This window comes from Spea bombifrons, chromosome 3 (assembly GCF_027358695.1).
Source record: "Spea bombifrons isolate aSpeBom1 chromosome 3, aSpeBom1.2.pri, whole genome shotgun sequence".
NCBI classification, from domain to species: Eukaryota; Metazoa; Chordata; class Amphibia; order Anura; family Pelobatidae; genus Spea; species Spea bombifrons.
Window position 1 is genome coordinate 18,916,506 of NC_071089.1, and position 15,376 is coordinate 18,931,881.

The 15,376-nt window shown below is 35.9% G+C and overlaps 1 protein-coding gene across 1 annotated transcript in view; it reads right to left on the reverse strand.

Moving 5' to 3' along the window:
• Positions 1-3,703: 3,703 nt before the first annotated feature.
• KIF16B (kinesin family member 16B) overlaps positions 3,704-15,376 on the reverse strand; it is a 124,096-nt gene continuing 112,423 nt past the window's right edge. The window contains exon 26 of the mRNA XM_053461300.1: positions 3,704-4,509. Coding sequence (XP_053317275.1) covers positions 4,351-4,509 — 159 coding nt within the window. The 3' untranslated portion in view covers positions 3,704-4,350. The remainder of the gene's footprint in view (positions 4,510-15,376) is intronic.

Consider the following 15,376-nt stretch of genomic DNA (forward strand, 5'->3'; position numbering starts at 1 on the left):
ATGCATATGCCGTTTATGCTTTTTTAGCGTTTTTACTGAGGCTCACCAACAACTTTTATCAAAGGATCTGGATGACATTCATGGGCATCTTGCATCTAACCCATGGTTTCTTATGCTTTTCATACATTTCATGTTGGTCTTCTTATGCATTCATATTAACGCACACTTTTCCATCAATGTATCTTCAGCAAACAGCAAAGGACGAGCCTTTCTAGTTGCATACCTTATAGTAAAAGTGGTTAGGAACAATTTTCAGAACGACAGGTGAGAAATGGACCATGGATGAAAATCAGCTCAGACACTTTAATGCCAGCGGCTTGATAAATAGAAACACATGGCTACAAGCTACACTGTTGCAATGTTTTTTGCAGCATGTACCCACGCAGGTGCATGACACGTAAAGGATGGGATTGGCAGGTGTCAGTGTGTATAATAGCCAGTTCGAGCTGGTTGTTAGCACTTACTTAGAACTGGTAAATATATAGCACTGTGGGCCTCTTTGCTGGAACATGGTTTATCACCTTCAAGATTTTTGTCAGAAGGGCCAATTACCACAATACCCATCCTAAAATAGCAAAATGAAGTTGACCAATTGTTTTGGCACTTTGAGTTGTACTAGTCAACTAAAAGACCTAATATGTGACCTAATATGTAAGAGGCATTTCACCTTAATTTATATCAAATCGGAAAATATGAAAAGTCATCAGTATGTTGGTCCTGGACTATTACTAATAAATAAAAAAGTAACACGTATAACACCACCTTTGTATCGACAATTTTAATGTAAGTTAATGAAAAAGGGTTTATAAACATTTTACATATTTATATGAAAACCATACATTTACCAACAGTTTTAGTGTACCTTAAAAATGCAATTTTATTTTAATGAAAACATCGGAATTATTGTTCCCTGCAAAACACAGGCCTGTTTTTAGCCACTGTTACCAATTTTATTTGATAATATGCTTTTTTCTTTTGTTTTTCTGTCCCAGAGCTTGCCTAGATTTTTCTAGAGAAAGCAAGACGTGTTTGGTAACTACTGTACTAGAAAGGGTAATTGTCTTTTTATCCGCACACAGCCAGTAATACTTGTTCACACACAGAAGGCTGTTAGCTTGCTGTGAAAAGGCAGCTGGAGGAATAACATACACCAAGTGGTGCAGGGCAATCATAGGGAAAGAAGCAAGACAATCTCTGAAATGAGCAAAGGGATCTCTAAAACAAAAAAAAAAGAAGAAAAAAACATTGGGAGCCAAATAGAAATAACCTAATTTTTATGGTACAGTTTCCACATACAAATAACTTTTGGTGCATTCATTGGTACATAGTGCATCTGTAATATGGAATTTTGGATGAAATGATGAACTTATTTTCATACATATGCAGGACAAGAGCGTTACGTGATCAATAAAATAAAAAACGTCAAAAAAACATTAATTCGTGGATTGCATTAATAGCCGCAAAATATATTTAGCTTATATAATGACTGAAGGACGCAGTACGATGCTCCATCATTCATAAGATTTTTACAAAGATACTTATCATATGACCTTGTGGTTTTTTTTTTCAGTGGTTTGGTGAAGTTTGAATCTGCTCATACAAATACATGCATTATAAAAATTTCCATGACTTGGAAAGTCAACTTTGCACAATATTTACATCTTAGAAATGTAGACAATCATTATTTTACAGATCAACTAGTGCATTATTTCTGATTTGAGGTAACATTCTGAATTATAGGGTGTTTGCTGTCTTGCTCCGTTTGCATCTAAGGTGTAGAAGCAGGGAACAAAGATGGGAGAGTTGGAGCCAAGCCAAATCCCTCTCCTCCGGCTCTTGGTGCTAAAATGTGAGCAGTCCCTCTCAACATAGTTGCCATACTGGCCTGCTCAGGCTTATCTTCATGTTGGAGGTTTTTTAACACTCGGAATCCTTATCTGGGATGGACTTGAGCAAACCAAACCCTCAAAGGTTATCGCGGCCAAGCAATAGTCAAGTCTTTCAGAAAAAAAATATACAAAGAACACAGCTACAAAACATGACAAATTATTTGGAAGGTAGGTCTCTTTAAAACATAAAACGACAACATAATTAACTGTACATTTCAAAAGGAGTGTGACTTGAGAGTACAATATTATAACTGTTTGCTTTTGGCTTTGCAATGAGGGGAAAAAAAGAAGAAAATTGTCACCGTACATGAGTATTTGCTCGTTGTAAGTCAAAGTGTGCTCGAGTCAATAGTTATAGATACATTTGATTGCCTTTAACAAAAATGTCAAGCAGAGATATTGTACTTCTACGTTACAAGTTACATTAAAAAGGTTTTATGCACATTTTCCCAAAGTTGATGGCCCATGGCGTTGCTTTTATATAAATCTATTAACAGGATTGCTGACTATCTCTGCTTTTCTGCTTCACTGGAAAAGTCTTTAAACATAAACACAAGTAAAATAGCCTGGCAGTGTCTTTTCCTTCAATCTTAAAATTAATATAGCTTTCTATCACCCACTCTTCCTTGAATAAGAATCCAAAAGATAGGTATGAACCAGGTCTTGGCATTATAGGTAGCTGCCATATGACATATGTTTTTGTGGCCACACATATGCAGACGGCGGCCAAGCACTGCAGGCCTGGGCTGCCGCTGGAGCAGAAGCATCGGTATGTATGTGGCCATATTGGACACTGGCCCACTAAGCTAGATGGCCAGTCTGGGCCTGGTGAGTTGTGTTGTTCAACATCTGTAAGCCATAAAGTAGCGCTGCCCAGATAAATGATGGCTGAGGATCACAGGAGTTACAATAACTAGAGCGTAATCTGTTCCGTACATCTGCTCTAGAGTACATATCTTGCAATATAATGGATAAGACCTCTTTTCTTGTATTGATTTCATATAATGCACCTGAGGGGCTTTGTGCAGGTTGATAACAAACAGCAGAAAATATACATATGGCTACAACAAAAGCATATCAAGTAATTTCCTTCTCTTATCTCTCCAGTTGCACGGAATAGCAGATAACAAGGTGGCTGTTTAACCCTGTGCATGCCATGAGCACGAAGCTTTATTTTGCACTGGATTAAGCTCAGCGGGAAATGCAGAATTGTATCACATTCGGTTTGGCTAGCTAGCTTTAACAATGTTATCTAAACGTGCTCCAGTCCAACTAGTATGTTTTTTAGAACGCTATATGGATTCACTTTCAATAAATATAGTGGAGCTAAACTACATTTTAGTGCTCAGTTAATTAGCGGCTTTATGCAGCCTTTTATTACACTGTAAATTATTATATAAACAGATCTATATACTTCAATGTCACAGACATCCTGAAAAGCTGACAAACTAAAATGTGCAGTATATTGCTTAATCAGTCCTGAGTAATATAAAGCAGGTCTTAAACAGACTCGAGATAACGTTAATAAAGTAGATCTCTAGCCAAGGCTTTGATTTAAAGCTTGTTATCCTAACCGCATAATAGTGTTGTGCAGGCAGGGCCCTTGGAATTGCTGATACAGACAGATAAGGAGACTTATACTAAGCCCTGATGTCAGGTACCAAGACCCCAGGTCAGGTAATTTCCATGAAATAAATCCCCTTTGGATCCCAATACCAACACACGATTGTATATAGAGATTTAACCCCTCACTGGTAGAGACATGTGTAATGCACTGCAAAAATTCGCATTGAAAGTAACACAATATCTATACATATATGCAAGTATGTTTTATGGAAGCACAAATATAAAATCACCAATATACATTTTAAATGCTTATTATTCACAAACATACATGTGCCAGTTTAGGCACCATGTAAAGTATAAAACGTGCTGATCTGTTAAAGTATAAGTGCAGGTGAAGACAAAATAAATTTTTACAATCAGAATGTGCATGTTTGTAAAAGAGACAGGCACCTCTTACAGGTACCAATTACTATGCATGTTAACCCACTTTGCATATTTTCCATACAGTCTGCTCGCAGTCTGAGATTAATAATACAGGAAGACACACAGCTTCATATTTACTTATTAGAAGTTTAGCTTATAACACAATTGGAACTAATATTGCTTCCCTCTGATCAGATAAAAACTAAATAACTAGGTTGTCCTTCTGCACAGAATTGAATTAACCCTATATATATTCCAAGAAGGCCAATGCTGGCTTTGCAATGACACGCCAGGTCACAGTGTGTTAATGCAGACAAGTCGTCTTCAGAATAGCGCTTGAAACACAAGTTATTTGACAGCCTAATTGTTCCAAATATATAGATACGGCTGAAGTCTCTTTTCAGTATATGCCAACTTTTATTTCCAACTAAAGTCTTTATAAATTACAAGGCACTTTCTTTTCTTATCCTCATTATCCAGTCCCGTGGCTGCTGTAGTCAAAGACGCCTTTCTTGAAAAATGGTGAAAATTCGCAGATTGTGTGTTTGGAAAGAGTTAATCCGACTTTATTAATATGCAGCGGTGATGTTGGAGACTTCAGCATCAAAGTGAAAAAGTTTTTCAGGTATTTCTGCAGGAGGAAAAAGCAAAAGAAAAAATTATTATTTTAGACAGAAGGAAAGTACATTGTGGTTACGCTTAAACTTTTGAATGCTGTGTGAGTATGCTGGTATCGTAAGCAGAAGATCTGAAGGACTTGCACATGCGCAGAGGATGTGCTGCTATGGTATACAAAGAGTTACAAGGCTTCATAAATTTACAGCTGTGTTTGTGATAGTTAAACATCTGCTATCCTGAAACATTTCAATTTAGGCAGTTTGTAACAATCTGAAATTACAGCTGAATGATCCATCAATAATCAGAGCAGAAGTTGACTTAAAATGACGACAATAAAGAAGAGATATTGTTTCCAGAAGGAAGCAACTGTATGCCCGAAAACTTTGTCAAGACGTAAAGTACACGCCGGGTACTTGCCACTTTCTATGGAAGAAAATTGATATTAAATAGTCATCAACTGATGAATCTGTCACATGCTCCCCTTAGAAATGAGTATCGAGCCAAAGAGCATATTTTGGATTATTAAAATAATAAGCTTGAGTCAATTTAGCCCACACTGTATCATTCGTATTATTTCTCTTTTCTGCTTTTTATTTGCAGAATCTATATATCTATATATCTATATATATTATACACACATACAGTACATGCATATATATAACCATCGAACTGAAATTGTTTGTAAGCCGCTAAATTGATACTACAACTTTCTAATATTTTAATGGACTCAATGGATTTTAGCCAGCAATGTGACATTAATACAACAAAACCACGTTTGGATCAGAAAGAGTATTTAATAATAAGTGAAGGCCAACTGAATGAAGCAGAATGATAAAACAATCATAGTGGAAATGCAATTTATAGCAGAACCACAAAACGGATTCAAAACTCATAAAATCATAGATGCCATTCCTTGAATCTATTAATTTTCACTACCAACTTTATTTATATATAATATATCCAAATATTGGAATGTTAATTTTCTTTCCTATTGATTAAACATTTACATTAAGAGCCATAGGTAGATCAGTCACTATGACCGAGTGACTAACTGAACTTTCAATGATGCACTCGTTATCTTTATCTTCTTTAGAACTTGATCTAATGTATGCTTGATCCCGCACACTAAGGAATATAGCATCTGTTTATACAATATGGAAATTCAAGAACTTTACAGAAAACAGTATGCCTATCTTCAGTAGAATAACGGCACAGACATTAAATGAATGCCATCAATAGAGGAATGTTTAGTTGAAACATACAAGACATACAATACGCAATAAAGTAAATCACTATTTATGTGTTACTTTAAAACAATCTAGTTCTAGTCACTCTTAATTCCACGTAAATTGGGGTATGATTTAGACAAGCTACTACATAGGCCAAGCAGTGATCACAAATCTCTGTTCAGCATTAAACCACAAAATAAATACACTACAAACAGTGGGTGGCTTCATAATTTTCTTTGAAATTATCTAAAACGTGAGCCAATTAGGTGTATCATTTAATTTGAAATAATGAGAACAGGAAAAAAACTAATTGCATGTTTCAAGAAAAAAAAAAAAAATTAACGACACGCTGAACTACAAAGAACCCCCCCCAGCACGGTCACATTAAAGCTTATATTCACCCAAGGACACTGTTCTTAGAATAAAGCGACTTCATCATGGATTATTTGATATCTGTGTAATGTCAAAGTATGGAAGTAAATTATATTGATGAAATAAAACAGCAGCTTATTTGTGCATACAATGGCATGGAGTCTGGTGGTAGAAAACATTTTCTATTTTGCAAAATCTATATTTTCCACCTCTATCTGTATAAGGATTCTGTTTAAGGCACATGTTCTTAACATAAATTATTACAGGTCATGCAATTCATATCTCATGTGGCACCCATATTTGCTGGACCTCTGACTGGAGGAAAGCGGGTCACTAGCAGGCCACAGTGGCTAGTGGGATCATCTCTCCTTGCAGGTGAACTCTGTACATTCTTTCAGAGATGCCAAACTAGTTTCATAAGCTGCCAGACATTTCCTATGGAAGGCAACTGGAAACGTCCATCTTCTATGTTTAAATATTCAGGGGATGTGGAAACACACAGCCTTCTAGAGTTTAGCAACTGCAAGAGCAGCCAAGCGTTAGAAACAAGTACACTAAGTACCGGTATACAGTTTATAGTTCTCACTGGCCAATATTATGCCACCTTTATTCCCTTCTATAACCACTACACAGTTAATGACACATTTTCCTGAGCCGGATCAAGCTGTTGAGACTCTCTCTTTTTTGGGTCTTGGACAACAGGTTAATTTTCACAGGTCCTAAAAAAAGTTTCTTAGAGGCATAAACACATGACAAATCTGTAAAGTATATGCTAAAGGCTACACACTGTAATAAAAGGATTTGTGTATAAAATGATGAAAATTTACTTGGAAAAGGAATAGAGGAATAAGAATAAAAGAAGATTGTAAAATAAAGTAATATTGATTAATATACTTTAGCCCACAAACGCTAACCTGTTTGAAAAGACCTAAGAATAGTAACAGTCCAGCATGCCAAAGCTTGTTAGCACGCATACGTATAAACACTCTTAATTTTCCTATAGTATGCACAATATAATAAAATGTTACAATTAAGCTTGAAAAAAAATATCTAAAACAGGTACAAAGGTACGCATTTGAAAAGAGACTCGGATCCTTCGGGGTTAGATCATCTTTCTATTTATCTGATAATATTCAAGTTTATACGATTAAATCAACATGGGCTTGTGTCAAAGTGAAATTGTTTATTCAATAATTTGGCAGGAGAAGTCCTTTGATGGCTTAACCCTTTTTTTCCCAGGAGGTGCTGTTTGCGTACTTTCGATGACGTATCAGCCTTTTGGAAAGCAGATGGTTACTTTATTCTTACATAACAAACACTGTGTTTTGGAACGAACTTCAATCTATATCGATAGTCCAATACCTTTTTACTCCAAGCATTTTTTATTACAAAAATATATAGTGATTACTGGATACCTCATGAATAATGCATTTATGTTCCACCTAAGATTGTTTTCTGTAAAACAGACTATGTGAATTACTGTGCTGGATTTAAAATAAGAGAAAACCATAACAAGAACAAAGGTTGTTTTTCTTTTTCTTTTTTTTGCTTTTTATAAGAAAAAGGCAGCGATAAATATCCAGACATGCCCAGCCTAGTGAAGGAAATCAATCCTTAGGAACACAAATCAAAACAAGTCATGTCAAATCCTATTCACAAATGACAAGAAAGAATTGAATTTACCACACGTACCCCATGTTCAGCGCCAGAAGTGACAGCATGTCATCTTTTAGAATGGCCTTGGCGAGCAGCTACCAAAGTGTTTGACATGAATCATCCTCAAAACCCTTTGCCTGAATCCAAAAATTTAAGGATGACAGATGTTTGCATTATAAATACAGATGGCACGCTGGACCAACAGTAATTGTCTCGCTTACTGGAGGCATTTCCATCTTAAAATTATTTTGGTAATGAATGTTACCATTTAAACTAGAGCAAACATGGTCGAAGTGGGCCGAGGCTGGACGTCCACATCCACTTTAGGTAAGGCATGTAAATTAACTATACTCAAATGAAAACGAAAAACTGGAGTAATTTCCTTAAGGTTAGTTAACTCACAGCCATACTTATATGATAAAGAATTTATTACAGGGGTCGAGAGCAACCATCATTGTGGAGAACATTTTATTAAACGTCCTTAGGACATTAATGACTTCCAAGTGCCTTAACACAGACACTTACCTCTGGTTGTAACAGTTACTTTGACAGGGTGGATCCCTAGCATACAATTAAATCTCAACCCAAAGGCACTATTAAAAACAGACTGAATTGGACTGAACTGGTTTCATAATCATACAACCACAAATAAATGAGCTTAAATAAGTCTAGGGTATGTAGACTTTGCCAAATGCATGTACTGGTGAATAGCACTGTGAATAAACACCAAAACGAACTAATAATATTGTACGCCAACTGTGAACATGGATAGATGCTTAAAGCATAAAACAGGAAGGATATCGAGTTTCATGATCTCTACATTAGAACCATACAATATGCATCATGTTGACAATGGTGAAGGTGGAAAATCAGAAACAAGCGAGTATAAACCATGGTTTCCTCGGAGAATTTTCCCTTCCTGCCACAGGTTAATATTCTGATGCAATGTAGAACCTGCAGCCTGTAAATCTGGAATGGGACATTTTAATATAAGCTGGTACAAAGAAATCTTTACATATGGTAATTTGGCTTAATGTTGAGACATTATTAGTTTTGCTCTGTTGCATTTTTTTTCCAAAGCAAATTTTAGGGTTTCCTAGTGTTCAGAGGCCTGTAAGCGGTAAGTTATGTGGGAAGTGAGGCAAGAGAATGAGAAGGATATATTTAGTAATGCTCCGAAGAGGCAGACTGGAGGAGACAGCTGACTAGCAGCCTATGTGACCTCCTGACTTTGCAATCGAGATCATTAGGAGTTTAGTGAAGGAACTAAAACGAGAGGGAAGCCGTTCAATCGTTAAGATGTGAGCGGAAAGTAGATCATGCAGTCACAGACCATCCTTTCTAGCGAGAAGCTAACTTGTTATTGATTCTTGATTTTGGAAAGCCACTCGCTAGAGCATTACAATGTAATGTAATTTCCTCAAGCTATGTGACACATGATGCTTCAGTGGCTTCTCATAAATTAATAAGTTCCAGACTTTTAAATTATTCTGCAATAGTTTCTTCTTTATATGTATGTGCATATTAAGCAGTATATACAATACTTAATATGCAGCATTTATATATCAGTACATATCTTGCGTTCACAAACAAGTACGTGTATATATTCCCTATAGATTCTCAACGTAATACCACACTCATCGCCATGTTTCTCAGGAGGGTATGCAAAGTCATCTTTGCTTTGGTTACAAAGTTTACGGGTTACCGGCTGTAGGAAAGCTCTAGAGGTAGGAAATATAGTGGTAATTAAAAAAAGGAAGACAAATTATCCACAAAAACTGATTAGTTTGCAGAAGTAACTTCACCTCCTGACACTTGAAAGTTGTATCATGGGGAAGTTGGGAGTCATATTTATATGTTTCAGAATGAAGGGGCTTATCCACTTAAAGAAAAGTATACCTAGATAACATCTGCGATCAAAATAAGACTTATTTTGTTAAAAAGGCGACAAGAGGACAAGAAGAATAGCTAGAGTACATATGTGAAGGAAAGATACAACTCTATATATGAAAATATGCAAATTAAAGTTAGGTAAACCGGAAATGTTCCCCTTTCATAGGATAGACACTGGCTCAGTTGTGTGGGTTTTTTACCTTCGAAGAAATCCTTCTAATACGTCCATCTCGACTACAAAGACAATAAATAGCTTCATTTTGCACTTTATGTAAACTGTTGTCACATCTTAGACAAACTTAAGGCCAGTAGCATCTATGTGTGTCAGAGATGCTCATTCTCGATTATACGTATGCGCTGTGATCTCTGTTCTGAAAAGTCATAATAATTTTTATAATTTAAAGTACAACTTCGTCAAAGCATGGATAAGCTCTTCCTAACTGATCAACAAGCACTTTTGCAAAATACTCTCTTGTACCTGATAAAAAAAAAAAGTAGAGAGTAACGCAGCAGCATGAGCTTAAACAACAGGATAAAGTAACATGCTGAGAAGCAATATAGCCCTTGTATGTTACAACAAATGAACAACACATGACTGATGCTACACAGAAAATAAAAATCTTCAAGCGAAAAAAAATCAATATGAGAGAAGGCTTACACAAGGCTGTAATCAACATAAATATCTACTTCTGATTGCAACCACACAATCAACATTGGAATCATAGAACAGTCATCGAACACTATTGTCACCGCCTAAGGTGAAAGTTCTTTTCACAGCAGACCAATACAGATTGCCGGCAATCTTTTGTACTTTAAAGATCTTCTGCATTAAACTCTAATCAATTTAGCCATCAAACTTTAAAATGGACGTGCTCCTCAAAATGGATCCCCAAACACTGAAAATATTCTCTTGAACCTGATGAGAAAGAAAAGCAACAAAGCAGCATGAGCTAAAACAGCAGGGCAAGGTAACACGCTGAGAAGCAATGTATTCCTGCATGTTACAACAAACTGACAACATACAAAATAAAACAAACTGTCAAATGGAAATAAAACAGCACCAAAAAATCTAATATGAGAAAAAAAACTGGGCAAGGCAGTGGTCCAGGTGAATTCTGATTGCCACCGAGTCATCGGACATCCAGGTCACCAACTAATTGTTGGCATGGCACCTTTGGACTTTTCTCCACTGTGGAAAGCAAAGAGTTACTTGTCAGTTATACACACAGCTCATGGTCATCTAGATCCTTTCTGGATTTCAAGGCTGGGAGAGTTAGGATATTATATCTCATCATCTAGTAGTGTTTCTACCAATTAAAAAGATAACTTTGTGAAACTGTTTGGATTTTTCCACCTGAATAAAAAAACTTGATTCTCCCATTGCTTGAAAACATTCTGATAATTCTGTTGTGCATTTTGCGGTGGTACTATTACTCTTGTTGTTCACAGGAAATAATTTCCGCACATGGCTACAGAAAATAAAAAATCATGTTTAGAACATTGTTTATTTAGCTTGAATATTTTCTGTAATATTTGACACGAACGTCCTTCCTAGCGAACAACTAAAAGCACAGTATTTTATCCCATTGTAAAATGTAAGGATCCTACCTGGTGTTTTAAGTATGTTGTCTTCTTCTCCTTCCAAGACTGAATCGAGTGAGTGAATTTCTTGCTTCTTTTAAGATTTGTGAATTCAGTACCATGGAAGAACCTGTTTTCTGACATAGTTCGTCTTCTTTTCTAATATTCACGTAGTCATTTTACTACTTTTTACAGACCTGTGAATATCAGCAGTGCCCAACTTCTTCACCAGTCCTGTCGGTCGTCATTCTTCTTATATGTTCAGGACCCTTTTATCTTATGCAGTAACATTGTATTTTGTAATTCTATTTTGTATCCCTTGTTGGAACATTTCCCCCAATAGCTATAGCCTTCTAGAGATGTGGTCCGATTCCATCCACCGTTGAACAGGCTGAATGGTAAGTGGTATTATGGCTGCCTTGCTTCTTTCTACTACTTCTACTACTAATTGTCAGAAAAATAATCAAGGCAGCCATTATACCACTTACCATTCAGCCTGTTCAACATAGACAAAAGTACGGTAACTGTAAGTTTATTATTTGTAACACTGTTAAAGGCTTATATGAATTGTGCATTTTGACTTTTCCAAAAGGTGTACATTTTTACCTAAAAATGTTTGTAGATACATGATCAATACAGATGATTAAAAATATAATACACTACTTGTTTAACGTTAAGAAGTGTATATAGAATATACTCTTTCGAAGCAAGTTTCTCAAGTACAACTATGTTTGCTTTGATTATTAAAAAAAACTGCATTAATTGAGTACAAGGCAAGTGTGTGTCCTGAAGACACATAAATAAGGCTTAGCGTGGGTTGATGGTTAGTTTATCTTGTGGTCCGTCAACAGAAGTTTATGTCTTGGGGCAACAGCACTACTTGCTGAAGCATAAGGCATAATAAAAGTGCTATGATTTTAGAGATAGTGATTACTAAACCATTAATCTCTGCCCATGTGAAAGTCAATAGCTGGAAGAGCTCGCTGGGGTGTCGTCTTAAACAACCTTAGCCTGTAGCAATTAATTTTCCAGCCAAACTTGTGGGAAGCCTTTTAGTACTTGGCTTTTCTAATGGGATATTATGTGAACAAAATCTTGTTTGTATCTGATAAACTTTGCAAAAGCCTTTACTTTTCTTTGTCAAGTTAAATCTTTAGATTTTCTAGATATATTTATCTGCTGACGCCCCTGACCGCACCAAAATTAAACTTTTTCCTGCCACCATCATTGACTTGGATGTGGTTAACGTTTCCCTTGTGTGGTTTCTTCTACAGGTTCTGTCTATCTTGACAATCTACCACTCTATACATCTTATAGAGCGTACCTCTAAAAAAGGCTTAAGTGAACAAAATCTTTGCACAACAGTAAGTCTACGTTTTTTGTTATATCCAGTGTTTCATTGTTGAGTGATATGCCATTCAGTAAACTTTTGGTTTAAAGGAAGTAAAAATTAGAGGTATTCTATAAATTGTGGTAAAGAACATTTGGGACTGTATGTAGATATGTTGGAATATGGTGTGTTTATAAAACAAATGGACAACAAGAACTTTTCTGGTGTTCCTGTTTAGCGAACCATGAATTGACCTAAAACAACTAATAATAAAATGTAATTGGGCAAACATTTCTGTTTCTGCTTGTTTAGTATGGATAGAATTCATACATGTATGTTTAACATATGAACATTCCCAGGAAAGAACCAATGGCCAATATACGGTAATCTACCTGCCTTAAAACCACTGGTCCTTGAATTATGTTCAGCATGGACATGCCTATATAATGCATATTTATATTTCTAAACTATATTAACCGTAATAACCTTTATTAGAAGGCTACAGCACTACAGTCTATCAACTTCTGTGTCAACTCATACCTTATCTAACGCCAAAGTCTCTCATCTAATATTATTATTATTATTATTATTATTATTATAATATGTGCAAGCATTTCCCCTCCTTTAAAATATAACCCATGTTACTGTATTTTCCTTAACCTATATACACTTAAGCTATAAGCTACACAAGCTAAGTCACCCTGTCAATCATATCTTCTTTGGTTCTTCTCCAGTGGGAGGCAGGCTTTGTTCAATGACTTCCTTATACGCAGAACATATAAGATTCATTCTGATCTAGTTCAATCATACAGGACAAACCTGAAAATGTAGCTTTAAGCCAAATTGCTAAAGACCATGGAGGCAACAAAAATAACACCAAGCATACTAGACTTCTTAAGACCTATTTTTCAGCCTTAGAACGTGTTGTTATAAGGCTGAACGTTATGTATTAATTACAGAGGGTAATCAATAAAAAAAATTGTCTCTAACCTTCTATTTCTACATTAGACTTTGGCTCTGCACTACAATAAATAAACTCCACAACATATTTCCTCTTGCAGGATAAATGTTTATCGGGATAGTTTCCATTGTCAGTTGTTACGTCATGTCCATCATGAAGTTTGTTCCACAATGTAGGCAGTATTTTAGGAACAGTCGTCCTGGTGTCCTGATATCAAGGAGAGTATTTCAGGAGACGCTGGCTGTCTCCCCAAGAGGTAATGCGGCAAGTATAAAAATATCTTCAACTTTGTTGCTCTCAAGGTGTCTTCAGTTCTGTAATTAATCTCACTATCCATGTTTCTGAAGCAATTTGTGAAAATTTTATGGTATATATTGGTACTTGCCTAAAATCTGACACTTTGCAAGACATAAGTGGTTGAATCTAATGCCTTCTCTTTTGTCAGATGGCAGCTAGAAAGCAGTTTCCTGCCTTCCGAGACTGACAGGTTAAAAATACGGTATATAACTTTTCAGGATCAGAACATTCAATACATTAACCTGCTAAGCACCAGAAAAGAAAGTAATACACTGCTCTGTGATTCATTCCGAGTGTTTTCGGGAGATGTGTGTTAACTTGGTCTGCAGTAAGAATGTATTTTTATGCTTTACTATTTTCAGATTAATGATATATACTTAACGAAAGAAATAATAGCTACATTGTACTAATTAATTTGAAAACGTAATGACAAAGAACCAGAGTCGGTTAAGTAAAAAGAAGAGAATTGGTAAGAACAAGGCTGAGTGCTTCTCTTGTTAATTTACAGATAAAGAGATAATAATATTTTTTTTACATTTATATTAGACTTCTGAAACGGCTGACGTAGGAGGTCAGCACACTACAACAAACCACAACCACAAACTGTTCCATCGCCTCAACTGAGAGAGAGAACACTGAGGGGGTGGTAGATAAGTGGAACAGCTACCTAATAAAACTGGTAGAGATTAATACAGTGAAGGAATTTAAACATGAACCTAAGACGAGATCAAGGACAAATTAAGGTTTGAGACCTTATAATAGAAAGGATGGGATCTTTTCAGCCTTCACGTATTTTTCTTGTCTTTAAGCTAAGCAAACTGTACCATGCTCTCTTTTTTGTATCAATGTTGAGGTGATATTGCCCTGTTTTCATTTAGGAACATCATACAGGAAGATAATACGAATTTGTGCTACAATAGCTTAGATAAGATGTCTACCTACATGTTTTCCTTTTCAGCTACACATGGGCTACTAAGGCTATACCAATGAATTCCCATTTTAAAGTGTTACATAGGGGGCAGTGAGAGACAACTTGTGGTGGGGCATGAGTAGGCCAAAGCCCAGGCTCATGCTATATAACTAAGAAAACTGCCGTGGATGAGAGGGTCGAGCGAGATTGCTTCCAAGCTCTCAATTTTCCACATTTTATAAGCTGAGCCAAAAACTGTCAGCCACGCAAATGCTTGCCTGTCCATCTTTGTGTACAGTGACAAAAAAAAAAAAGACATAAGGACGTCTTCTGAATTGTAATTACCTGCTACTCCAGAGATGTTATATTTTAATTAAGCCACATGAAGTACCAGGAACCTTTCATTATTAAGCAGAGGGCACATTTAATTATGTATTTGCAATATTTATTTGCAAATGTCTTCCGTGTCATCTCATATTTCATTATTTCTAGGCTTTTTATAATTGGCAATCTGTCTTTAATATTATATATTCAATTTATATTATTTTTATTTAGTGATTATTTAGCATTTCTGTATCAAAATGGTAAGTAATTTGTAATTATATTATACAATTTGTATTCCTTCACGGGAAAAACCTTACAGAGGGAAGT